General features: G+C 39.3%; 1 protein-coding gene across 2 annotated transcripts in view; it reads right to left on the bottom strand.

The window, feature by feature from the left end:
• The window catches only part of COL14A1 (collagen type XIV alpha 1 chain), a 246208-nt gene that overhangs the window by 31146 nt on the left and 187201 nt on the right, over positions 1-27861 (bottom strand). For both annotated transcript variants that reach the window (XM_020964970.2, XM_020964971.2), the window contains 4 exons: positions 11895-11948; positions 9659-9730; positions 2827-2862; positions 689-755 (listed from right to left, as the gene is read on the bottom strand). In XM_020964970.2, coding sequence (XP_020820629.1) covers positions 689-755; positions 2827-2862; positions 9659-9730; positions 11895-11948 — 229 coding nt within the window. The remainder of the gene's footprint in view (positions 1-688; positions 756-2826; positions 2863-9658; positions 9731-11894; positions 11949-27861) is intronic.

Raw genomic sequence — 27861 nt, 5'->3', positions numbered from 1 at the left:
ATAGTGTATAGACAGCCAATCAGAAAGACTGGGTTTCAAAAATAATAGCTAGGATTCAATCAAAGGGCAGCACTTGAGGACCTAGAGGGCCACATGTGGCCTCCAAGCCACAGGTTCCCCACCCCTGATATACAGCTTAAAGGTTTGCAAATCACTTTACATTTGCTATTTTTTGATCCTTACTGCAACCCAGCGAGGTAAATGTCATTATTTTTCCACTTTATAGATGAGGAAATTGAGGCTGAGAGCAGCCAAATGGCTTGCCCAGGGTAACACAGATTGGAAGTGCCTAAGGGAGGATTTGAATTCAGATCTTCCTCATTCCAACAGTCTATCTACTACACTACCTTCAAAGTCCTGTCTTTCTTAAGTACTGGCTCTGTAAGGCTGGGTAATTACATCACTTTACCTAAGACTAAGTTTCAGAGAAGTAGTGGATATGTACCCGCAGAGGGAATTTCCTTGCCTGGAATTCCCTATCCCAGTGAAATCATGGGTCTGGACTCTCCCCTCCCTCCAAATACTCATAGACACAGATTCCTATGGTGACTAGTCTTGCTGTAAATGGTCCAAAGCCTTGCGTCTGGGCTGGCTTGACGGTGACACAGACAGGCTTGTTTTAGAGGTACCCACTTTCTGGACTCTCAAAAGGAATGGAAAATTAAAATGATGAAGAACAGGAGCTTACTCTGGATGAGCTGCTCACATACTTGGCGAGCCACTGTGCGAACCATGGCGTGAGACTGCAAATCACCCTGGATGGACAAAAAGAGAAAGAAAAAAGCATTCCCTGCTCTCAGATCAGCGAGCACAAGCAATTAACAAGAATTGATCAAGCTTTTCCCATGTGCCAGGAATAGAGCTAGGGATAAACGAATGACACTGGAGGAGAAAGCATGCACAAATATAAATATATTTATAATAAATATACTTAATATAGAACATATTTATAATAAATATAAATACATTCTGTGTACATATATAGTAATAAACTAATTAAAAGAAACAAAAACAAAAGTTAAATATATGTATGCATAAATTATGCATATACAATGCATAAATATAATATCAATATATGAATCTATTACATATGTACACATTATATATTATATGTATTATATATATATATACATATATAAATAATGTGTATAAAATAAAAGACAAGATAATTGGGGAGGGGCAGGTTGGGGGAAAGCAATAGAGAAGATCAGGAAAAGCCTCATGGTAGATAGAGATAGCTAGGTGGCTCAGTGGATACAACTCTGAGCCTGGAGTCGGGAAGACCTAAGTTCAAATCTAACTTCATATCCTTACCAGCTCTGTAACCCTGGGCAAATCATTTGACCTGTCTGCCTCAGTTTTCTCAGTTGTAAAATGGAGAAAATAACAGCCCCTACCTCTCAGGGTTATTCTGAGACACATTAGCAGGTGTTATATAAATGCTAGCTATTACTGATGTGGCGAAGGTCATTTTTGAGCCAAGTTTTGAAGGGAACAACTATAAACACAGCCTTGTTTCCCAAAGAATTGTAGGGGTTCCCCTGAAGGATAGGGTCTATGAGGCATCCAGATCACCACTGAAAGGATAGGTTGTAGCCTATTCTATTATCACTTCTGTTGAATTTAGATGGGACCCCAGCCCTGTGGTGGATACAGGGAACCAAGAACCTCTCACACTCACATTGTCAGTTTTCCCAGATGCATTGTTCGAAAAAAAAAAAAGCTACTGGATGCTTCTGGTATTTAAGTCTACAAAAGACATTAAAACAAACCCATGGATTCTATCAGAGCTACCTTGGTAACTTACAATACCTCTGAAAGGGAAGGGAAGAATCTCAAACTAGGTATGAGCTTTACCAACTACTATTGCCAACACTGCTTAGATTTGGGGCCAACATTTATTACATAAGATTTCTAATGTGTTATTCAGTCAGCTCTTTGATTCTGTGTCTGATTCTGGTGTGCTGGCTCGCCTTTACCTTTCCAGGCTGGAACAAGCCCATCAAGAAAGTGAGCATAATATGATAAAAATAATAATAATAACAGTAACAATAAGAACAACAACAATTACATGTTTGTATAAAACTTTTAACTTTTTGAAATACTTCTGAAGCTATTAAAACATTTGCTCTTCACAACAACCCTGTGAGGCAGGTAGGACAAATAAAATTATTTCCATTTTACAAATGAGAAAATGGGCCTATGGGGATCATTAGCAGAGGTAGCTCTAGAGGCCAGACCCTCAGCTCAGGGCTCTTGCCACAACAACATAATGCCTCATCACTTTTTAATATCAAAGGAGATCCAGGAGGGACCTAATAATGAAAAAATAATGACAACAACTACAAATTCTTTAGTTAAAAACATGTTTGTGTGGCTGACATAAGAGCAGCTGCCAGAGCTATGATGAAGGGTTTTTACACAAGAGACAAACACTGTAAAAACAAGTCAAGGTCCAGTAGCTTGAGGGGCACCCTCAGCTGGGCGGGGCATCCAGATCACCACTGAAAGGTGTGTGGAGAAGACAGAAACTCTGGGACGTTAGAGGAGGCTACCACTTGGGAAGTCAGCATGTGCTGGGGTTGAGGGGGAAGGAGTTTACCAGTCCTCCTCCTGGTAGTTTTCCATTTTAAGTTCCCATCCTTGCTCACTAGATGCTTAAACTCTGTTATTTCTACCCTGCTGTCAGTCCTTTCTAAATTCAGCCTTATGAAGGTCAAAGCCCTAGTCACCCCACCCTAGTTAAGATTCTGGCAATTGTTCCAGATGAAATTTTAGGCCCAATGAGGAATCTGATGCTGACAAATTCAGTCATGGTTTACTTACCCGTTCCCCTCTTTCTCCTTTTGCTCCAGGAATACCCTAAAAGAAATGAAAAATGACTGTTACTTTTGACATGGTATGTACCAAAACATCCCACCAGCACCACCCTCCATTTTGGAGTATGCTGCTGTTTCTAAATAGAAGGATAGACAGTATAACAATAAACAGATAGGATAAGCCAGTATCACAATAAATTTCCTTTCAATTTGATTCTATGAAAGATGGTAGGATTCAAGAATAACGGAGACATTGCTATTTCTCTCTTTTTTTTTTAAAGTTATAATGTCTAAGTGCTATTATTAATTCTCCTGTTAATAGAAGTAGTTCCCATTCCCAGGAATGGAATTATTTTGTTCATAAGAAGATCATTTTTTGAGCTGGAAGGGATCTTACAGGCCATCTAGTTTGACACTTTCATTTTAGAGATTAGAAAAATGAGTCAAAGATGTTAAGTGATTTGCCTAAGGTCACTAATATCTTCTGGAGGTAAACTTGATCCCAAGAGCTTGTGACTCTAAGGCCAGCTTTCTATGGACTCTGCCTCTCAGGAGTAAAAATAGTAGGCATTGAATATTTTTTTAAAATTGAACTGAATGTTGGGAAATAGATTTATTACATGAATAAAACTCATAGGCAATATCAATTATAGGCCATTTCTAATGTATACAGATAGGCACTTCTCAATATGACCTACAAATCAGCCACATAATAATACCATTAATTAGTAATTCAATTCAATTTGACAAGGGGAAGGGGAAGGGAGGGAGATATAGAATTGACATTTATTAATTTTTAATTAATTATTAATTCATTATACCCAGTATGTACCAGGTGGGGCAGCTAGGTGGAGCAATAGATACAGCACCAGGCCTGGAGTCAGGAAGATCTGAGTTTAAAGCTGATCTCAGATACTTACTATCTGTGTGACCACTTGCCCAGCAAGTCACTTAATCCCTACTTGCCTCAGTTCCTCATATGTTACATGGCGACACACTGGAGAAGGAAATGGCAAACTACCCCAGTATCCTCGCCAAGAAAACCCAATGGACAAAGTCCATGGAGTCGGACAGAGTTGAACACAACTGAACAATAACACACCAACAAATGTACCTGGCACTGAGCTAAGCGCTTTACAAATATTATTGTATTTGATCTTCACAACAACCATGAGAAGTAGGTGTTATTATAATCCTCATTTTACAGTTGAGGAAATAGGTAGACCGAGGTTAAGTAGCTTTGTCAGTCACATAGCTAGTAAATATCAGAGGCAAGATCTGAACTCAGGTCTTTCTGACTTCAAGCCCAGTGCTTCATCTACTGTGCCATCTGGCTGCTTCAACAAACATTTATGGAGCATTTACTGTGTGCAAAATATTATGCAAGGCACTTAGGACATAAAGACAACCAAACATCTATTCTTCAGTTTTAGGACACGGTAGGAAGGGTCAGTAGGAGTTTTTGCAAAACAGTACCCCTGTGTAATAAGAAATTATTGTTTATTCTAACTTGTCTGACCCATTTCCTTTGATTTTGTGGAGTAAATCAAAATAAAATAAAAATTCCTTGCCAGGTTAATTCCCATAACTCCACCAAAAGCATACTTTGAGGGAAAACACATATTCCTTGAAGATGCTGAGTACACTGGAAAAAGTGGCCAATTTTCCTTTGAACTTTAGTAACGTTTGAAATGTAAAGAAAAGAAACTACAGTAGTCACATTCATAGAATCTTAGGATGGAAGAGACCTTAACAAACATCCATTGGCATCTGCTTATTTTATAGTTACCTACAAAATAAATTCTCAATTCCTTAACCTGATTTTGTAGTTCTTCCATAATTTGACCTTGGTCTCCCTTTCAAATTTAATCTTATTCTTTCTTTGCATAAACTTTATTATTTAGTCAAACCAGACTATTCATTACTCCCTTAACATGAAGTTTCCCACTTCTATTCTTTTGCCCAGGATTTCCCAATCCCTTCACTGTTCCATTTCTGCCAATTAGAATTTTCTTGTTGTTGTTCAGTCACTTTTTAGTTGTGTCTAACTCTCTGTGATCCCATCTGTAGTTTTCTTGGCAAAGGTAATGGAGTCGTTTGCCATTTCCTTCTCAAGTTCCTTTTACAGATGAGGAAACTGAGGCAAACATGGTTAAGTGACTTGCCCAGGATCACATAGCTAGTAAATGTCTTAGGCCAGATTTGAACTCAGGAAAATGAGTCTTCCAGACTCCAAGTCAGCACTCTATCCACTGTACCACCTAGATGTCTCAATCAGAATCTTACCTATTCTTTAAGGCCCACCCCAAACACCATCTGCTTCATGGAGCCTTCTCTGACTGCCTTCCACGTGACTGCCTTCAGAAGTGATTGAAATGCCTCCTTTAGAGGTAGAAGAGAGGCAGAGTAGAGCGAGCCCTGCGTATGGACTCAGAAGACCTAGGTTCAATTAGGAATTCTGTCTTTCACTACCTGTGTGGCCTTCAGCAACCATTTGACCTTTCTAAGACTCATTCTTATCTACTAAATGAGGAAGGAGGTTGTACTAAGTGGCTGCTGATGCCTCTCTTGGTTCTACATCTGTGGTCCAATACCTGAATACTCTGGGCATTTTGCTTTCTTAAGACACTATCATGGACTGCTTCACATTATAATCTTATTTTATTTGTATATGTATGTGTACATGCACATGAACCACTTCACATAGATACTTCACATTATAATCTTGTTGTATTTGTACATATATGTGTACACGCACATATGTGTATGTTCCTCCTAGACTGTAGTCCCCTAAAAGTGAGGGATAGTGAATCATTCACCTTTATAATCTGCACAGTGCCCAACACAGTGGCTTAGACATAGCAGGTCAATGATTACTTGATGAATGGATGAGAAATTCAGCCCTGGAGAGAGAGAGTGACTTGCTTGTGGTCATAAAGTTGGTAATAAAACTAGAACTAAAAGTAAGATTTCTGATTGGGTTCTAGCATGCTTTGACTCAATTAATGACACTATACCAAGAGCTAATGAATAAGTTCAAGTTCTGATCCTAGAGTAAAAATTTCAGATAAATCCCTTTTGTTGATTTAAAAATGTTGCAAAGATTAAATGATTACCTACTTAGGACAGCACTCTCTACTCTGTGCCTGTTCATCGGCTATCCCCCATGCTCAAGCTCAAATCCCACCTTCTTCCGGAAGCCCTTCCTGCCCCACCCCCCAAATGAAGTGATTACCTCCCATTTACACTGTACATTATCTCATATGCACTTAGTTCCTTCCTTGTTGTTTCCCCCATTAGAACTTTGGCTCCTTGAGGCTAGGGGATGTTTTTGTCTTTCTTTGAATCATAACACCTGGCACACAGTAAATTCTTTTCTTTTTTTTTTTTTTGAGGCAATAAGGGTTAAATGACTTGCCCAGGGTCAAACATCTAGTAAGTATCTTAGGCTAGATTTGAACTCAGGACTTCCTGACTCCAGGGCCAGAGCTTTATCCACTCCCCCGCATGCTGCATCCTCCCACCCCAGTAAATCCTTGTTGACTGAATGACCAGAAAGAGACCTTGCTCTGGATAGTGAAGTCTTGGGTTCAAGTTTTAGCTCTATGATTTACCTTCGCATAACCCTGGAAAAGTTAATTAATTTCCCTGGGCATCAGTTTTCTCTTCTGTAAAACAAAGTAGTTGGCCTCTATACTCTCTAAAGCAGGGGTTCTCAACCTGAGGTTTATCAATATTTTGACAACTATTTCAATACCATTGGATTCTTTTGTCCCCTTATGTCCTTCATGCATTTAATAGCATTATTCTCTTTTTTTGTTACTTTTTTTTTTAAATTTTTAGGCAATTGGGGTTAAGTGACTTGCCCAGGGTCACACAGCTAGTAAGTGTCAAGTGTTTGGTCTGAGGCCAGATCTGAATTCAGGTCCTCCTGACCTCAGGGCCGGTGCTCTATCCACTGCGCCACCTAGCTGCCCCCTAATAGCATTATTCTCAGAAGGGCACTGTAGGTTTCACCAGACTGCCAAAGGGGTCTATGACACACAAAAATTTAAGAATCCCTGCTCTGAAGTCTCTTCCAGATCTAAATCCTATGATCATAACAAAAATCTTAAATATTTGTATCTGGGATAGTGGCAAGGATCCAATTTTACTGATGAAGAAATTGAGGCAAAAGAGGGATAGTGACTTGCCCAGCATATGGCAGAATGAGGATTTGAACCTAAGTCTTCCAGCTCAAAATCTAGGGTTCTTTCTGCTCAGGCAGCATGCACAATTCAAGCAGGAATTGGTGCAGTAGCAGAACTTTCTGCACCAAGAGGCAGGAGGCCCAAGGTGGGTGTTTGGCACCAACATGGGAAACATGTTGTCTTGTTTAAGTGCTGCCCGGGTCTGTCTTTCTTGGCCTCTTTTCCTCCTACCTTCCTAGACAGAGGTCCAAATAAAACCAAGAAAGGCTTCAAAATCCACATGGGGCCATGATTTACTGAGAATGACAAATAGCTGAGAATGACAAACAGCCCATGGGCACAAGGCAAAAGGAAATCTCTGGCCCAGACTGGAAATTATAGGAAAAAACTCAAGGTCCTTAGGGACCCTAATTCTGAAACCCTGACTGCTCTCTGGGAAACACAGGAGGGGAATCTTGACTGTGGTATTCCCAGCCTGAAAGAATAAACATAAGGTATGACTACATAAAGTAACCAGAGTGATTGTCATAACTAATTTCAAAGGCCGCTTAGAGAGGACGTGCCTTATAAGTAAAGGCCTATATAGAAATCAAAGTATGTGGATGAGATTGCCGATGAAAAGTTTGGCCTGTGCAAATGCTCAGGCAGGGTTAAATTTGGGAAGGCCAAACCATTTTTTGAAACTATAAGTATGAAATGTACTATGATTTTATATATGAGCAGCCAGAGACTGGTAAGTAGGGGATTGGGAAATAGGGAATGGAGGGGGGTGGGGTGGGGATAAGAGAGGGATAGAATGTGAAAGTCATGAGAATACTCAGAGGCCTTGACAGATTTACTCTTCTAGGCACTAGTCACTGCCAACCAATAGCCATCCCTTCTCCTGGATCCCCTACTTCTCATCTTTCCAAAATTATGGTTAAATTTGGAGCTGTTCATACAATTAAGTTTTTATGTCAGAGATATATGGCATTTAAAGACTGTTGATTAATATTTATAGAAAGAATAATTCAATTGTCTGTTTGGGTTGGGTTTTTGTTGGTTTGTTGTTTTTTTTTTTTTAGAATTAGAGGTCATCTAGTCAAATAACCTCATTTTACAAATCAAGAAACTGAGACCCAGAAAGATTTTCACTTATTTCTTTCTTCTTCCCACTTCATCAAATTTAAAGAGTAGCCCAGAGGATTAAAACCTAAAGATAAAAGATAGGCAAATGGGAAGAAGCCAACATATAGGGAATCTGGTCTCTCGATCACGTCCAAACTTATTCATTCTATGTATTGTTTGGTATCTTCTTACCTGTATATCTTCTCTGATTTCTGTTTGCTCTTGGCTTGGATAAAGAGGTTTATTTACTATTTACTATATGAGCTATTTGTGTTACTGGCATTTGGTTAAGCTTCGGGTATGTACCTTGGAGGATCCCTTCTTAGTTAAGGGATAGCAATCACCAGTGTTTGAACCTAAACATTATTTCTTCCAGTCCAAAAATATTTGGGGCAACAGATAGATATGATTCTAGCCCTGCACCTGTTCTCTGAGGAGAACAGGGTGTCTCGGCAGGTGTCAATGTCTCTCTTAAAGAAGGGTGGGTGGAGGATACTGCAGAGACATCCATTCATGCCTCGCTGCAAGGCACATCTAGACAGACCCACGGGGACATACATAACCTACATACACACACACCCCTATAGTAACCTGGACAACAGATATTCTTTATCTACTTGGTTTTCCTGTGTAAATAGACTGAACTAATGAATGATTATGAGCTCAATTAGGAGGCTTTGCAACATTTTGGGGCTTGATATAATCAGCACAATGTCTTCTGCAAACAGCAGCATCTGGACCTCTCCAAATATAGGGAATCTCCCTTCATTTTAGATTCTATGCTGAACATCCTTCACAACAGTGGCAAACAACTTTGGTAAGCATACATCTCCCTGTTTTATGCCTCTCTTGATGTTTATGATCTGAGTATTATCACATAAAGTTATTTCTGTTGTTGCATCTTTCAAAGAATCTCATATGATTTTAACATATGCATAGGAGACATTATTGGAAGAGAGCCTTTTAAGCAATATTTTGCCTATTGAAGTGTCAATAAACAAAAATGACAATAAAAGAGATAGGCCAATCATAAAGAACAAGGATGTCAAGGTAGAGAATTCCATTTAGGTATTTGACTTACACTTTTATTCTCATGCTGTATATTTAAGTAAGAGACTTTGGCTTTTAGGAGGAAAATCACATTTTCACTCCATATTTGAGTTTTACAAGCATTTTAAAATTTCAGATCTGGAGCTAGGTTTCGCCAATGAATCTTTATAATCAAAATTTCTAATCTTTTAAAACATCAGGCTTTACTGAACCAAACCTGGTCTTGACACTTAGCTTGTAAACAAGCATAATTCATGCACTTGTTTCTTGTTCTTTCCTCTTGTGGCCATTAGCTATTATTTCATCTTTGTTCTGTTTTCTCTGTTAGATTGAGGTCCCCTAGGAAGCCTTCTTTAGAACCTCCCCACAGTCCTTAATATAAGGTTCTATATTCAAGAAATGTTTCTGAGTGACAGAAATGCTAACTGGAATAAATGTGTTAACAGGAGATGGCTAGAATCACCATGGCTGTGAATACATCACAGTACTTACAGGAGGTCCTAGGTCACCTTGTGGTCCAGTGTTTCCTGTGATACCTGGAATGCCTGGGGCTCCTGGGATACCCTAGTAGACGACCAGGTAAACAGAGGGAGTCAAGATCCACATTTCTTCATCAATGACATTCAAAATTCTAACACTTAAACAAACAACAAAGCTCTTTTCTCTATCTCGAATTACTAATCAGTGGTGCACTTCTCAGCCCCTTTCCTCCTCCCTATGCCCCCCCCCACTTCCAGGAAAATTGAGAACCAGTTTCCAAGTAGACTCCACTCCTGAAGTCAGGAGAGATTTCACCAAATTCACGCCCTATTTATATCCAAAGAAAATTGAATAAATAGGTATGATCAATTGCCAATGTGGTGAAATCATAGAATTATAGGAACTACAAGTAGGTAACTATATTTATAATAAATGTCATATATTATATTTAAATGCTGCTACAGCCAGTTAAGGCAGCTGCTGCCACTGTCCAATAATAATATTACTGCTATTTCTCATTTCTCCATACATCCAAATAAACTTGATATTTAAATAATGATTTTTTGAATGAACACATTGTCTGGCATACATTTTCATCTGAGTCAAAAAAAATCTAAAATTCTTAAAAGTATGATTCCCTTTGCCATATCATGATGCACTGTAATGGCTATGTCAGCAGATAATTTCCAAATGACTTGTTTCCAATGAGAGTGAAAGTGCAGCTTCAGCAATTTACCAGATAATTCTTCACTCCAAATGGTTGATTTTCTTTATAAGATAGGAACCAAGCTACTAACACCAGCTAGGTGTTCTGACAACAACAACCCTAATAACACAAAAAGAATTCATGTTTAAATAGTGCCTTAAGGTTCCCAAGCACTTGACCTTAATAGAGGGCTGGTTTAGACAATGAAGAGCACATCACTAATTATGAATACATAGCAGGTTCATAACTATTACTTCTTGAATTTAATTTAATCAGAGTCCTAATTAGGGCAGGGTATCCTTGGCTCTATCCTAGGGTGCTGACATCTTGAGGAAAATACCTCTCAGCCTCATAGCTTGACTCAACTCCTAAATCTGTGTCATGTGGCAACCCTCCACCCCCAAAGATGGGACCTGCTTTTTGCTCCTCTCCTCCCCACTTTTCCTCTTATCTTCTTATATTTTCTATCATTTGGGTTGGGGTTATATAAGGTCTTTGGGGGATGAGCAGAACCCAATTCAGCTATCTTATTCCATCATCCCTTGTCTTTTGCTCTGTCCTATTCAAATGAATTTTCCTAGGCATCATAAGTCATACCTCTGAAATGAATTTAATAATTTTGGAGTTTTTAGTGATGGTGTCAGTGTAATACCTCACAGACAGAAAAAAAACATTTACAACCTGAATGCCAAGGAAAATGCTGCCCTTCATAAGAAGAACACCGTTGTTCTCATGCTCACACATAATTTGCTCTGTGATAATTGCTCAAGAGGATATTCTGGCGATTGGTATTTGGACAGCTCCACTAGTACTCTTAAGATAGCGGGAGAAAGCAAAGAAAGCTTCCAGCACACTGGGTGGGTCCACTGCAGGGAAATTATGGGAGAACATGGACCCGAGTCGCATGAGATGGGCAGGCACGGATGGATTGTGAACTGCATCGGCTGAAGGAACTCCTAAATTGATGAGATCATGTGACTATTTGAGTATGTTCAGCATCAAAGGGAGATCCTTCAAATTGAAACCACCAAAAAGCAAACAAATCGACTGTGGCCTCAGCTCCTCTTTTCCAAATCTACCTTGAGATTTCAGAGAATGGGGTCTGTTAAGAGAATCGTTCAGAGAATGATGTTGTTAAGTATGAATTGATCCATCATATGGTACTTACTGCCTTTGGACTGGTATGACCAATCAGCCTTCCCTAACAGAGGGCAGCCCCTTCCAATGACACACAGAGAAATTTACATATGAAATATTGGATCTTAAAATGGTAAAGCTGGGAGGCGTTTTAAATATCACCCAGTCCAACATCATTTTTTTTTCATAAATGGGAAACAGAATGTCCATGTCCATAGTCAGCCTATTTTTCACAGTTGCAGAAATGATGATTTAGATGATAATAATATAATAATAATAATTACCGACATTGACATAGTGCTTTAACGTCCACAAAATGCACATTATCTCTGGAAAAGAAAATGCAAAAGAAAAAAAAAACAACTGGAAAGAAAGTCTATCCCATCAGATTCTACAGACACTTACAATTGGTCCAGGAGGTCCTGGGGGGCCAGTGGGTCCATCTTTACCAGGCAGGCCCTAGAATAAAGAAACATAAAGTGTATAAATCATTCTTTAGCATGAGGCTTTCAGCAAAGGCTTTACAAATTTGGGGGTGCTAAGACCTGTTGCTTATTCTGGGCTACCAGGGAATGGTTTCTTTCAAACTCTTCAGGGGAATGTCTTTTTGGCAGTATCTTTGGCAATATCTTTTGTGTCTTTTGGCTGTGTTAAATGGTCCTCTGTGGGACTTTAAGGTGTAAAAATTGCCACTTACAAACTTAAGCAGGAACTAGTTTCTGGAATGTGCTTTCATAAAATTAAGCATAACAACTGAGAAGGGAAACATTCCCCTGGAAATAATGACCAGGCAAGAAAATGAATGAATAACTCTGACCACCCAAGAGGCCCTTAGATGTTGTTGTTGTTGTTGTTATCTTTCATTTTAGAAGGCAACCAATGACATAGAAAATCTCTTTACCAGAAGTTAATATTGCTAATCAATTTCTATGTAGAATCTAAGGCTCTAAAGAGAAGATGATCAAAACCTGTGATTTCATTGGTGTGGGGACGCTGCAGTGTAAAAACCCTCTACTCCGATATAGACAGCTAAATCATCTGTAACTTATACTCTTACATATTGGCATAGGGACACCAAGAAGTTCACCGATAGGCCCATGGATTCAAGCCTAATAACTATCAATGGGGGTAGCTAGGTGGTGCAGGGGAGAGAGCACCGGCCCGGGAGTCAGGAGGACCTGAGTTCAAATTTGGCCTCAGACACATAATATTACTAGCTGTGTGACCCTGGGCAAGTCACTTAACCCCACTGCCTAGCCCCCCAAGAAAAAAAATATATATCAATGGCAGTATTTGAACCTGTTCCTCTTGATATAAAGGCAAGTATTCTCTTTGTTTTTTTTTTCTTTTTGGAAATTTAGGAAATTGAGGCAAACAGGGTTAACTTGCCCAGGGTCGCACAACTATGCTATACTATATCTCTAATTATGCTTATAAGTGCTGAAAGTTAAAAAGTGGATTAGCTACTCTTGTACGGCTAGCATATGTGACTGATGGTATAGGCATACACCACCTAAGGTTGTTGTGAACCACATGACCACTGGAACACTGCTTGGCCAATCTCCCCTTTATAGCTTTGTTGCTATTGAACTAACTGATCCCATTATTTTGTTTCACTTACTACCATGGATTCATGAGATCACTTAACAGTATTAGCAATACTCATCTTCCTCTTGAAGCCAGTCACAAAAGATTAAACTTTGCCAGGTATTTTATGTCATTCTAAGGGGCAGCTAGGTGGTGCATTGGATAGAGCACCAGCCCTTGGTTCAGGAGGGCCTGAGTTCAAATCTGGCATCAGACACATAACACTTACTAGCTATGTGACCCTGGGCAAGTCACTTAACCCCATTGCCTAGCCAAAAAAAAAAAAGATTAGCCTTTCCTTTTCACTTTTCCACTAGGTGCCACCATTTACTATTTCAATGAGGTTTGACAAGCATTTATTAAACACCTACTATGTACCAGACACTGTGCTAGGTACTGGGGACGTACACAGTGGTGTGCTGGTAAATGTTTAACAATTAACTCTCCAAAAAATGAATAAATAAAAATAAGAATACACTTTTAAACTTAATCTTCATAATTAACATTTTTAAATTTTTTTTTTTTGGCTAAGCAATGGGGTTAAGTGACTTGCCCAGGGTCACACAGCTAGTAAGTGTTATGTGTCTGAGGTCAAATTTGAACTCAGGTCCTCTTGAATCCAGGGCTGGTGCTCTATCCGCTGAGCCACCTAGCTGCCCCTATTAACATTTTTCTATCACTTTCTTTGGGCAGTTGGATGGTGTAGTGGATACAGCACTGGGCATGGAGTCCAGAAGACTCATCTTCTTGAGTTAAAATCTGGGCAAGTCACTTCACCCTATTTGCCTCAGTTTCCTCATCTGTAAAATGAGCTGGAGAAGGAAGTGGCAAACCACTGCAGTATCTTTGCCAAGAAAACCCCAAATGGGGTCACCAAGACTTGGACATGACTGAAACAACTGAACGACAACCACAACAACATCATTTTCTTAAGTCTCTAGAGTCTAGATGGCCAGCTACACAATAAATCAAGCCCTGATCTGTAACACTTGGATCACTTCCATGTAAATGTTCACACTAAAAATATAACAATCAGCTCTTGACAGCTGGTTCAAGATGACTTCAGCACACCCTTGGGCACAGGACATGTTCACAGATAAGAACTTACAGGATAAAAATAAGATGCACAGTGATTTGGGGAGGGAGTGTACTAATCACTAAGAGGATGAGGAAAGGCCTCTTGAAGGAAACGGCACTTGAACTGGACTTTAAAGAGAGCTCAGGGTTCCAAGAGGCGAAGGAGAGGAGAGAGAACATTCCAGAAAGAGGGAATGGCTTGTAGAAGGGTGAGAAGGTGGGAGATGGAAGGTGACGTACAGGCCAATTTGCCTGTAGCGTAGAATCCATTAGGATAAGTAACAGGCAACCAGCCTGTAAACATAAGCTGGAGCCTAATTGTGATGTGTTCTAAATCAGTGGTGTTAAACTCAAATAGAAATAAATACCCACAGGGCCACATATTGACTTAGAAAACCTCAAGTTAGCATCATCTGGGTGTTTATTGTATTTTTATTTATTTTGTTAAATATTTCCCAATTACAATTTTAATATGGTTCAGAGTGGAGTTCTGTGGACTGCCTGCTGCTGGCTATCTGTGAGTGATCTAACACCTTATTTAGAATCTAAATGAGGAACAGAGGCATTTGTAGCTTAACTTAGGGACAACAGAGAACCATTGATGTTTTTTTAAGTAAAGAAATGACATGTTCAGATGTGCACTTTAGGGATACCAATTTGGCAACGGTGTGGAGGATGGATTGGGGACTGGAGATACTGGATACATGAAGACCAATTAGGAGGTTATTACAATAATAATAAATCATAGTTCACACTTATATAGGGCCTACTATTTGCCAGGCATCATGCTAAGAACTTTTCAATTATTATCTTATTTGATTCTCACAACAATACTGCAAAGTAAGTGCTATCATTATCTTCATTTTATAGATGAGGAAACTGAGGCAAACAAAGGTAAAGTGACTTGTCCAGAGTCATATAGTTAATAAGTGTCTGAGGCTAGATTTGAACTCAAATCTTCCTTATCCCAGGCCCAGTGATCTATTCACTGTGCCACCTAAGGGCTTGTACTAGGGCAACTGGGATATGAATAGTAAGAAAAGAATTATGTTCTTTATGTTAAGGAGATATGACTTAGCAACTGATATGGGGTAGGAGAAATCTAAGAGTCACGGATAACACTTAGGTTGTGCATCCTGGGGTGAGAGGCCTGGAAGAATGACAGTGTTCTTAAGATAAGTAGATGTGGGGGCAGTTAAGTGGTGTAGTGGATACAGCACTGGCCCTGGAGTCAAGAGGACCTGAGTTCGAACCCAGACTCACACTAGCCATTTGACACTTACTAGTTGTGTGACCCTGGGCAAGTCACTTAACCCCAATTGCCTCACCAAAAAAAAAAAAAAAAGGAGATGTTTTAGGAGGAAGGTTAGGTTTAGGGGGAAAGATTATAAGCTCTGTTTTGAACAATTGAATTTGAAATGCCTATGTTACATCCAACTGGAGAAGCCAAGTAGACAGGTGAAGATGTAGTGCTGATGCTCAGGAGACAGATGTGGGCTGGTTTTGTAGATCTGGGAGGCAGTTGCTTAGAGATGAAAATTGAATCATCTGCTTTCAGATGGAAGCTGATGAGATCACTGAGGGAGTGAACAGAGAGAGAAGAGGAGAGGGGCCCAGGATAAAGCCCTGCAGCACCTTCAGGAATAGGAGACTGGACAGGAATCATGATCCTAGAAGGGTGTGGTCTGATAGATGTCAGACAACAATGAAAGTTTAGTGTCCTGAAAACCCAGGGAGGACAGAGTGACCAGAAAGAAGGGTGGTCAACACTCCTAAGCATTGCAGGAAGGTCAAAAAGATGAAGATGGAAAAAAGTCAATAGATCATCTAATCCAAGCCCTTCATTTTAAAGACTGAAGACCAGTGAGGTCTTCAGTGAGGTGACCTGCTGAGTGGGGAAAAGAAAAAGAAATTAATTACTTATACTAATTACTAAGCTTTAGAAAGCTTCCCTTAGGATACCATGACTTCAGAGCCCCTTTTCAACCACATAAGAAAATTATTAAAAGAGAACTCTTATGGTTTTTCATTTTCTAAAGATATAAAAGACTAAATATTAAAATGTCAAACCCATATGCACATAGAGCCACATCCCTCCAGCACGCACTCATTCCCAGCATGCTTTTTTAGTGTCCTCCCAGAGGAATAACACTTCAAAAGGAATTCAGGGCAGTGGGGCTCACAGGGGGAGGAAAGCCAGGCCCAGAGCATATTTTTTTTCAGCTCTGACTTCAGATAACAACATTATTCTGATAAAGATCAAGAGGGAATAAATAAACCTGGCCCCTGCCCTTTTTCCTAAACTTGTACAAAGGTTTAGAAGTAAATATCCCATGGTGTTGGGTTTGAATACGGTGATTCAATTGCCACGTGTACAATTTGAGGAGGCCCCTGAATTTAAAAAAGCATTGGCTAACCACATGTTTAAACTTCAGAGAAGAGGGGAATTAAAGGTTGTTCTTGACACAGACCCTGCTTGTGCTTTGGCTCAAACTCACTGAATCATAGAATTGCACAATCCCTGACTTGGAAGGGCCCTCAGAGGCCATGTGGTCTAAAGCCCATACCTGACATCCTCCGCAAATGGTCATTCAACATTTACTTAAAGACCTCCAACAACAGGGCACTCACTACTTCCCAATGAAGTCCAATTCTACTTCTGGCTATTTCTAGTTGTTTAGATGTTTTCTCACCCTGGAATATCCTCTGCCTCTGTAACCCCCTTATTCCATTAGTGAGTTCCTCCTCTTACCTCCATTTTGAGGAAGGACCCACACCAGTCATCTTTCACTCTTCTCTTGAGATTCATCATTCTGCTCCACCAAGCCCCAGTGGGAGTCGCCCAATCTTCCTACCTCCACTACCTCTAGCTTTTAGCTCCCTTTTATATATGATCTTCCTCAATTAGAATGTAAGCTCCTTGAGGGCAGAGGCTTTCTCTTGGCTTGTATTTGTATTCCCATTGCTTAGTACAGTGTCTGGAACATAGTATTTAATAAATGCTTGTTGACAAGACTCAATCAAACTGGCTTCTCCACAATTTCCACCCTCTTCCCCCAATTCTCCCTTCTGGGCCCAAACAGAACAAGTATGTTCCTTTTTCAACATGACAGATCTTCAAATACTTGAAAATAATTACAGTGGACCCTCTAAGTCATTTCTTCTCCAGTTTAAATATTACCAATTCCTTCAACTAATCTAATCATAGGTTCCTAGTATTGAAGATTTAGAATTGGAAGGAACATTATAAGCCTTTTGTCCAACCTCCTCATTCTACAATGAGAAACTTATAAAAGTTATAAGTGACTTGCCTTAAGTCCTAAAGATAATAAATAGTAGAGTCAGAATTTAAATCCAAGACCTCTGACTCCAAATACAGAATTCTTTCTGCTATACCATATCCTCCAGACCAACCAGAAAAGAGTGTATAAGGAAGCATTAGTTTATCCCAACATCTACCTGTCTAGTTTCTCTGGAGCTAAAATTAAAGTTCAGTGTACCCTTATGCCACCAACTTTAATTTTTTTATGCTGTCATGTGCACCTGAACATTCTCATACTGTGAATACCAACAAAAATGGCTGTCATGTCAGATTCACATGAGGCCAAGGATAGGGAAAAGGACCTGTGATTTCACTGACATAGGGAATTCTCAATTGAGGACACTCCCTCTGCCACTGCAGGTCAGCACCTGCTCTGCAACTTTTAGTCCAGAGCATTGCCTAGAGCAGCAAGAGGTTGAGTGACTTTTCCAGGATCACACAGCCCATATGTGTCAGAGGCAAGATTCGAACCCAAGTCTTAGGTCTTCCGGGTGCAAAGGCCAGCTCTCTATCCACCACACCATGGCTGCCTCTTGCCTATTACTTTAAGCAAACTAAAAGAAACAAAAAAACAAAAAGGATGTTGGATAGAAAATTTCAGAGCAAGTTTAATTGCATTCCTTTTATTTCTTTTTTCTGAAGCCCTAGAGAGCAAAGCAGCCTTTCGTTGTACATCTAGCAAGCCAATTTTCCCCTTCTGCGTTGCCAGCAGTCTCAACTTTGAAATTTTTCATTTGCCTTACCCAGGATGACCCTTCCCCTAAACCTCTGCTCATACCATCACCCATCTCCATCTGTTGAAGTTCCTTTCTCAAGGCCCAAGTCAAGTATGACCTCCTCCAGGAAGCCTTTTTCCTCCTCCCCAAACAAGCTCTTCCTCTTCTGGTTTCTCTTAGCCCTTTTCCTCAGCCTCTCTTTGTATTTATTTCGCCTTCATTTAATTCCATTATTTGTGTAAATGGTTTTCCCCTTATATGAATGGGATCACAGAACCATAAGTCTTAAGCTAGAAAGGACCTCTGAAGCCATGTAATCATTCCCTCTTACTTTTCAGATGATGGAACTGAGGTCCAGTGAGGTTATTTGTCCAAGGTCACACAGGTAGTAAATAGCAGTACTGTACCCTGCTGCTTCTATACTGTAAGCAGTTTGAAAGTACGAATTATATCCTATGTCTGTTTATATCCAAAGTACCTAGAAATGCCTTGTACATAGTAGGCTTATGTTTATTGTTTATTTATATGCTTACTGAATTCAATTTAGTTGTTTACTGTAGAATTCAATTCATAGACTGTTCTGAGTACGTGTGCAAGTTGTCAGACAACAGTTCAGTCACCTTTTCCACTTTAATAAGAGCAAAAATGGCAGAAACACTTTAGAATACAAAAGCTGTAAAATGACTAAAAATCAAATTCTTTTTTAATGTATTCAGGATGGTGAGAATAACTAGCAAATTCAAACATTATGATTTCGTTTGGCTTAATATTCCTATAGCTAATTATTTTTAAGTAGGGCCTTCTGCTTTGATCAGGACTATTGCACATGAAAATGTGACTGCATTTCCCTAACTTTTTAACATCTTATTCTAGAGAGTCAGAATCAATGAATCAGGGTTGACATCAATGATGTCCTGGATACTGGTAATTTCCCAACCCTGAAGGGTACTTATTAGAAGAGAACACTGTTGGAACATGCAGATGTTGGATGGCATAACTGAATCTGAATAACTCATGCGGAAGAGGGATCAGATTTGTTCTGGTTGGCCTGTAAGGGCAGAAGGAGGATTAAAGAATGGAAGTTAAAGAGAAGCAGACTTGGGCTAAATATGGGAGGAAATCTTCCTAATAATTACAGCTGCTCATAAATGCAATGGGCTGTCTCAGCAATGAAGGGAACTCCTCATCACTTGAAGTCTTCAAACAGAGGCTAGACAACTGCTTATTACTGATGTAATGGAAGAGACTAATGCTTGAAGATGGGCTTGGAAAAGATTACCCTGGAGGTCCCCATAGAAGCTATGGCTTCTCTATGAATCCGGGGCAGGGTGATCATAAATGGGGAAACCTCAAGAAGTAAGGACTGAGGAAATACTCTGAGGACATCTTGTATACAACACACATTAAAACCAAAGAGTAGAGCTATGTGGACTTCTGAGAAACAAATGCCAGCAGTCCAGCCCAACACTGACTATAGGAAATATCTATTCTATAGATATGGTCACTATGTCAAATCGTTATCTCCCATCCCAGTTGCTGCATTGAGCTCTATTCTTACATGTCCAACTGCCTCTATCTGATGGACTTCTCAGCAGTGTCACAAACTCAACATGTTCAAAACTAAAACAATCTTTTTCTTCCCTAAATCTGCCTCTCCCTGTAACTTCCCTATGTCTCTGCTTGAAGGCACCACCATGCTTCCATTCACCTAAGCTCAAAGTGTCAGAGTTGCCTTGGACTATTCCCTTTCTTTTATATTCTATAGCAAAGCTATTTTCAAGTCCTTTCAATTCTATATCTGTGGCACTCATCCCCTTTCTGGCACTCACAACACCACCATCACGCACTATCATTGCTCAAGCCCTCATTGCCTCTTGTCTAGACAGTATCAATAGCCTGTTGACTAGTTCTCTACTTCTAATCCTTGCCATCTCCAATCTGTCCTTTCCTCAGATGCCAAAATAATCTTCCAAATTTACATATACAACTGTGTGGTTTCCCTGTTGTTTCCCTCAAATGATACCAATTGTCTGTGGGGTAATTTACAAACTCCTTAGCCTTGTACATAAGGAAACAAGTCAACAGGAAGAGTGCACTAGGCTGCTCTTGATGAGTTCAATTCATCAAGTCCAGATGAATGACATAAGTGAATACTGAAAGAAATGGTGATGTGACTGCTGAGCCTCTGTAAGTGACTTTTGAAAGACTATCAAGAATGGGAAAGATGTCATAGGACTGGGAAAAGGCAAATATTGTCTTAATTGTCAAAAAAGGGAAGACAGTAAATTCTATAAACCAATGGTGTCAAATTCAAATAGAAACTAGGGCCACTAAACCACACATAAGAGTCCCTGTGGGTCACATACTGATTTCATTTCAAAACTAATGTTATCTGTGTTGGTTTTGTTCAATTGTTTCATATCCAACTCTTTGAAATCCCATTTGGGGTTTTCTTGGCAGAGATAATGGAGTGGTTTGCCATTTCCTTCTCCAGTTCATTTTACAGATGAAGAAACTGAAGCAAACAGGCTTAAGTGACTTGCCCAGGGTCATACAGCTAGTAAGTGTCTGAGGGCAGATTTGAACACAAAGACAAGTCTTCCTGACTCCAGGCCTGGCACTCTATCTACTACATCATCTAACTCCCCAATCTTATCTATATGTTATTGTATTTTTATTTATTTTGCTAACTATTTCCCAATCATATTTTAACCTGGTTTGGGTCACACTCTAGAGTGTTGTGGGCTGGCATGTGTTTGACACCTTTTATAAACCATACATCAGTGAACATGACTGACTCTTGGCAAGAAGAATGTATAATTAAAGGGATAGTAAACACTAAGAAAAGGAAACAGTGATCACAAAAGGCCAACATGACTTCATCTGGAACAGAACAAGACAGATTAATCTAATTTTCTTGATTGACAAGGCTGCTAGATTGATAGATCAAGGGAATGCAGTAGATATAGTATTCCTAGATTTTATCAAGCATTTGACAATGCCTTCATGTGGTCTTGTAGATAAGATGGAGAGTTAGGGTTAGACTGCAGTACAATAAAGAGGATTTGGAATTGATTGATTGAGCACAAAGAACAGTCATCAATGGATCATTATGGAAGAAGGTCTCTAGTGGAATGCAGCAAGGATCTATATGGATAGCCATTTGCAGTATTTTGTAGAGGGATTTAAGTTCCAGAAGGAGCCTTTTATATGACTACAGATGCTCAGTGACACTCACCTAGACTAGTATAAAATTTTTCTAAAAGATTTTTCCATATCCATTATCTCACTTTTCTAATCCTTCCTTCATATGCCAGATAAACTTTGCTTAAGAATAGATCAGGTCATGGTTACTCCTCGGCTGAACAATCTTTAATAGCTGCCAACTGCTTACTGAATAAAGTTCAAACTTCTTTGTGTGGTATTCTAAGAGTTTGCTGCCTGGTGACACCCTTGGTTTCCAACTATTGGTTATTAGTCTCCTTCACACATTCCATATTCCATTCAAACTAAACAGTACTGGTCCCATCCCAACGTTCCAACATCTTCTTGGCTTCCTAACTACATCACATTGTTCAGCTTTCCATATACTCCTATTTTATTTTACATAATTCAATTTAACATGGTAGTTCCAACTCTGCCTTTTGTCTGTATAACCTTCTGTACCTCTTTCTGCTCTCACCTGCTGAATTTCTATCTATCCTCTAAAGAAGTCAAATTCTACCTCCTCAACAAAATCTTGCTTCATCCACCTGGCTGACAGTGGTCTCACCCTGCAGATCTCAAATGTCACTTTGTTTTTGACATGTTTAAGAAATTCATCATGTAATATTGTACATGATCTGGTTTTGTATCTTATCTCCTAATTAGGCTGTAAGCTACATGAAGGTAAAAACTATGGAGTTATCCCTTCCACATCTCAACTTACCCCACTGCAGTTTCGATATAACTTTCCCCATTGCAGTTTTGATATATTGTGGGTCAGCATAAGAAATGAAATGGGAATTTTGGGGGACTTTTGCAGAAGCTACGGATGGCATGCAAAGGCCCGCAGTGACACAGAAAAAGTTTAGAAACTCAGAAGTGCATAAAATATATGTATGGTATTGTATAATATCAACATATTTTACCTTTTAATACCATAATAATTCAGGCTTTTTCTCTGGTATGAAGGGAGGGCCAAAAAATTTTATACAGATTTTTCCAGACCACCAACCCCTGTAATATGGAAGGGATAACTGTAGATTACTTAAGCAGTGTGTCTCTTCCAGTATGGGCAGGTAGGTGGTGCAAGAGATAGAGTGACAGCCTGGAATCAGAAAGATCTGAGTTCAAATCCAGCCTCAGACACTAGCTGTGTGACCCTGCGCAAGTTACTTAATCCTGTCTACCTCAGTTTCCTCATCTGTAAAATGAGCTGAAGAAGGAAACCACTCCAGTATCTTTGCAAAGAGAACCCCAAATGAGGTCATAGAGAATCAGACACAACTAAGTCAACATGACAACAACATCTCTTCCAGCACTGGGCACAGTACTCTGCACATAATTGCACTTAATAAGTGCTTGTTGAATTTTTAAAGTTGATAGACTGAATATGTATCCCATGGCATAAAACTGAAGGAGAATATTTAAGCTCCTTGGTAGTCTTTGAACTTTTGGCCTCTTTTATTTCTTGATTCTGAACCATATTTTCCACTATCATCTACTGTGCCCACATTGCCTGGGATTCTCCAAGTATCAAGATGTATACTGATTTGATTTGAAGGCGCCTGAAAGATTCCAAATTCTCTGGAATAGATATTGTCTCATAAGTTGTGATTACCTTCATGTTGGTCGTTTTTCTTATGCTCATCACAAGTACTGCAATGTGGGAGGGCCAAATAACCTCCCCAAATGAATGAATGAATGATAAAGGCATTTATTAAGTGCCTACTATGTGCCAGGCACTTTGCTTAGCAGTGAGGATGCAGATACAAGTTTCTGCCCACAAGGAACTTGCATTCTAATAGGGGAAGAAAACAAAAATGGAGATGCTAGAGATGGAAAGGAGGAATGGCCAGTAAGTGATATGAAGGCCTGAGGAAGTAAGGCAAAAGCTTACCAATGGAGCCCAGGGGTGTGTGTGTGTGTGTGTGTGTGTGTGTGTGTGTGTGTGTGTGTGTGAGAGAGAGAGAGAGAGAGAGAGAGAGAGAGAGAGAGAGAGAGAGAGAGAGAGAGAGAGAGAAGATAGCTATAGTGCAGGCATCATAGGTTGGAAATGTGTCTCTTTCCTCTGAGTATATAATAAAGCCACCTCTGCCTGTTCTTTTATTTGCCTCCCCAAGGAAAATCTATGGTGCTATCCTTTCATTTAGATGCAGTTTCTCATGTCTTCTAGTTTTACTTGCAGTGAGAATGCCACTATGTATGTAACGCCATTCCTACAGTGATAGGTCTGTCAACTCATTTGTCATAGGAAAAACTTGTCACATGAACAGTGTTAAGAGTTAAATTAATGTTCATAAAAAATCTAAAAAATGGAAGTTGATTGTTAGCATCTTTTCTACCAGTGCTCTGGTGATGAATCTCTTCATACTTAGTTAAGCTGGTCCTTGGGCATCAGACACAGTTCATCAGTCAGCCTGCACCTGAAGCCTTTCCCAGCTTGATAGGACCTGTCAAAGCTTGTGCTCTATTGGCTCGGAGGATCCTAGGATTCAAGGTCAAATTGACACACCTTTGTTTCATAGCATATAGTCTATACAGAGAAGCAGGTATTGGGGTAGGGGGAAAGATGATTCCTCACTTTCAGAGAGAAATTCACATAAGATGTCCATTGCCAAATAGACCAGGGTGAGAGGCATGAAGCATAAAATTCTAACCATTGGACATCTCCAATGAAAGAACAATTTCTAGCTACTGTTCTACTTACTCAGAATCCATAAGAAATCTTATGTCATCAAAAATCTCACAACTGTCTTTACTGTTGTGAAACTTAAAACCCCAAGAATCATCAGTCTATAATGATTATATTTCTCATTGTTCTATTAGGGTTCTAAAACTTTAAAGCCTATAGAAAGAAAACATGTTGCCACTCCTCTAGGATCCTAACATTTACAAAAATTCCCTGTCAATATAATGGCTTTGAAAGAGAAAGAATTTCAAATACTGGTATAAAATGATCCAGCAACAGATCCTACAAGTCAGATTAGGGGATTCTTCATCAGCACCAGTCTCTATAGTTAACAAATAAACTAAGTGAATAGTGCCTTTGGAATGGTCACGTTAGAGAGCCTCAGGTCTCATGAAAGAATCTCCATGACTTTGGGAATCTGGCCCAAGCTTTTTATAAAATTCAATTTTATTTAATTTTCATTTCTGAATCCTCTTCTTCTCCTCTTTCCCCCTGCCAGTGAGAAGGAAAGAAAAACAAAATCCATTACAAATATGTATAGTTATGGAAAACAAGTTCCCATACTAGCCATGTCAAAAAAAATAAGGAAAGAAAAGGCAAGAGAAGAAAATATGCTTTAATTTTCACTCTGAGTCCCTCAGTTCTTTCTCTGGTGTTGAATAACATGTTTCATCATGAATTCTTTGGAATTGTAGGTCATTGTGTAGATCAGAATAACTAAGTCTTTCAAAATTGATTATCTTCATAATATTACTATTACTATACAAATTGTTCTCCTGCTCACTTCATGTTGCACCAGTTCATAGACGTACTCCCAGGCTTTCTGAAACCATCTACTTCGTTCTTTCTCACAGTATGATAGTATTCTATCACTTTTATATGACATAACTTGTTCACTGGCCCAAGTCTTTGACTAAAACACACAAATTTATTTAGATACACCACACGTACAAGACTATAAGCGCGTTAATCTTAAGGTTGGAAGGATTGAGTTTAAGTCCTGATCACTGAATGGTTATTTGATCCTAAGTCACTCAACCTGAACCCCCGCTTTGTCATCTGTAAAATGGGAATAATGATATTTATGCTTCATGCCTCACAAGCTTGTTGAGTAAAGTCCTTTAGAAATCAGAATTTTTGCAATTATCATGATTACAACCAGCTTGGCTGATCACGGGCATGAGTTTTTCTACAAAGTTGTAAACCCATCCAAGCTCAATAGGAAAAGCAATTATTTTCCAACTAGCACTGTAAATTAAATATTACATTTCTAAGATGGTGGAGGAGGGAGGATTAGGGGAGGAAAGGGAAGGAGAGCAGAGGGAAGGGAAGGGGAGAATAGGAGAGATGAATAGAGTGAAGTAGGAAAAGGAGGTGAGAAAAAGAGAGGAGGAGAGAGAAGTAGAGAGGGAAAGAAAAGGAGATGAGAAGAAATATATCCAAGTGTATTATCATGAAGGGGGAATTTATATTTGACTAATATTTTTTAAACATCACTATGGTAATAACTCAGTATTTAATATGGGAATTAAAACCAGATATCTGACTTCAGTCCAGCCTTTAAAGTTCATTTCAATCCTGCCTCATATCTGATAGAATGGAATACATGAATATACTCTTTTGTTTATATTACACCCATATGATAAGGAAATATGTCACAAACTCCCTTTTACAATTAATCTTACCACAACACATTTAATACATTATCAAAATACAATTAATATTTACCACAATAGAAAAGGGTTTCTTTTCTTTTTACTTCACACTTGGCCTATGATGCATTTAATGTTTACTATTCCTATTCAACATGTTGGATTTTAGGTATTGTAAAGAAGTATGACAGGGTTCCATCTTCAAAAAGTTTACATTCATATGAGTGAAGACCTAAGCTCACTCTAGTTAATATGGGACAACATTATACTATTTCACATCCAGTCAACTGTAAGAAGAAACCATGAATTCCTCTCAAGCTTGGCTTTCTTTTAATGGATTCTTTACATAGCAAGCATCACTTTAGAAATGTGTGGTCTTGAACAAAGAAAAGATTTTTAAAAGTTTAAACTTGGAAAGCTTCATATACAGTGAGTGAATGTAAATATAACTGAACCTCATCTAAATGTGAGGATAGATTTTTCTGGACTTCCTGCACCTCTTTATCCTCACTGCCCTTCCTAATCCTGAGCTATATCTTGTACATAGGGTATTTAATGGAGGAGAAATGGGAAAGCAGACAGACTATGGTCTGGGAGTCCATCAAGAAGTGGCCAATTTCAGAATCAACCAGTGACAGCCCAGAGCCATGAACAGGAGGGAAAAGAGATTGAGGGAGGGAGGGAGGAGGTAGAGAGATTTATAGTGGAAAAGGATGGGATAGACAGAAGTCATGGTCAGTTAGTTGTAAAGGCTCAAAAGATGAACTAGAGCTCCAAACCCATATTAAATGTGTACTTGCACTGCTGCTTCTTTTTTCAAATGTGGACCTTACACTGTGGTCTGCTGGCTTCCCAGAAAGAGCATGAAACGTGTTCATTGAATTAGTCCAGCTTTTGCTGGATTTGATTTTACCAAAAATTGGGCTGGCCTGAGCTATGTCCTGTTTATGGCTCCAAGCCTGGGGGAGAATGTGAGCTGCCCAAAAAGTCACAGATTCCCCTTGCTAAAAGCCAGAATAAACTAGGGACGTGAAGAAAACATATTCTCTGTGTAAGGAGAATTTTTTTTAAAAATAATCTCTCCTTTTTCTTGGATTAATTAGGAGGCAACATTGAAACTGACTCAAAAAAAAAGCTGCTTGCTTTTGATTTCTATTCTAGTTACGGTGATGTTGCTAGCTGGAGGGTGTCTATGAGAGACCTTAGAGACAGGGGAGGAAGGAGCAAGGATTTAGAGCCATGAGGGATCTTCTGGCTCTGCCCTCACCTTTATTTTGTAAATAAGGAGATAGGGGTACAGAGAAACTAAGTGATCTACTCAAGGTGACACAGGGAAGAAGAAGCAGAGGGAGGAGTGAACATAGCTTCTCAAAATCTAAATATGTTGTTCTTCCCACTGTACTGCCTGTTGGACACAACTAGATTGGAGATCTGGCTTCAATTCACACTTATGATTCTTGTTATGTCACTATGTACCAATCATTTAGCCTCTCAACCTTGGTTTCCTCATCTGTAAAGAAGGGGAAATAATATCTATACCTTATAGTGTTATTCTGAGTCTTAAATGAGATAGTCCGTGCAAAGAGCTTCACAAACTCCTGAAGCATTTCATAAATGTCAGCTACATTAGGGCTGAGGTGACTGAGAAGCAGAAAAATGAGCTATGAATCAATAGAGAAGTAGTTGCCGTTGCAATGCACTAAAAAAAAAAGCCTCCTCTCTTTCTCTATTTTTTCTGACTATGGGTATGTATGTTTTGGGTACTTCATTTCTCTTGAAATGAGGTCCTTCAAGTCATTGACAAAAGAGAGAGAGAGACAGAGACAGAGAGAAATAGAGAGAGACACAGAGAGACTGACTCCAGACCTTCCGAACACTTACTGTTGCACTTTTTTTCTAGTAGCAAAAAAGTAGCAACAAAGTAGATGCCCTTCTATTGACTGGGGAATGGCTAAACAAATTGCAGTATGTGGATAAAATGGAATATTGCTGTGCTGTAAGAAACACCAAACGTGATGAATGCAGAGAATCAAGGTAAGATGTAATATGAACTAATGCAAAAGTAAAGTAAGCAGCCCCACACCCACCCACACATACAATGACCACAACCCCATAAATGCAAAGA

The sequence above is a fragment of the Phascolarctos cinereus genome, unplaced genomic scaffold (genome assembly GCF_003287225.1).
Source record: "Phascolarctos cinereus isolate Bilbo 61053 unplaced genomic scaffold, phaCin_HiC Scaffold_4;HRSCAF=312, whole genome shotgun sequence".
NCBI classification, from domain to species: domain Eukaryota; kingdom Metazoa; phylum Chordata; class Mammalia; order Diprotodontia; family Phascolarctidae; genus Phascolarctos; species Phascolarctos cinereus.
The sequence above is the reverse complement of the archived record's forward strand: the minus strand, read 5'-3'. Positions and strand labels throughout refer to the sequence as shown.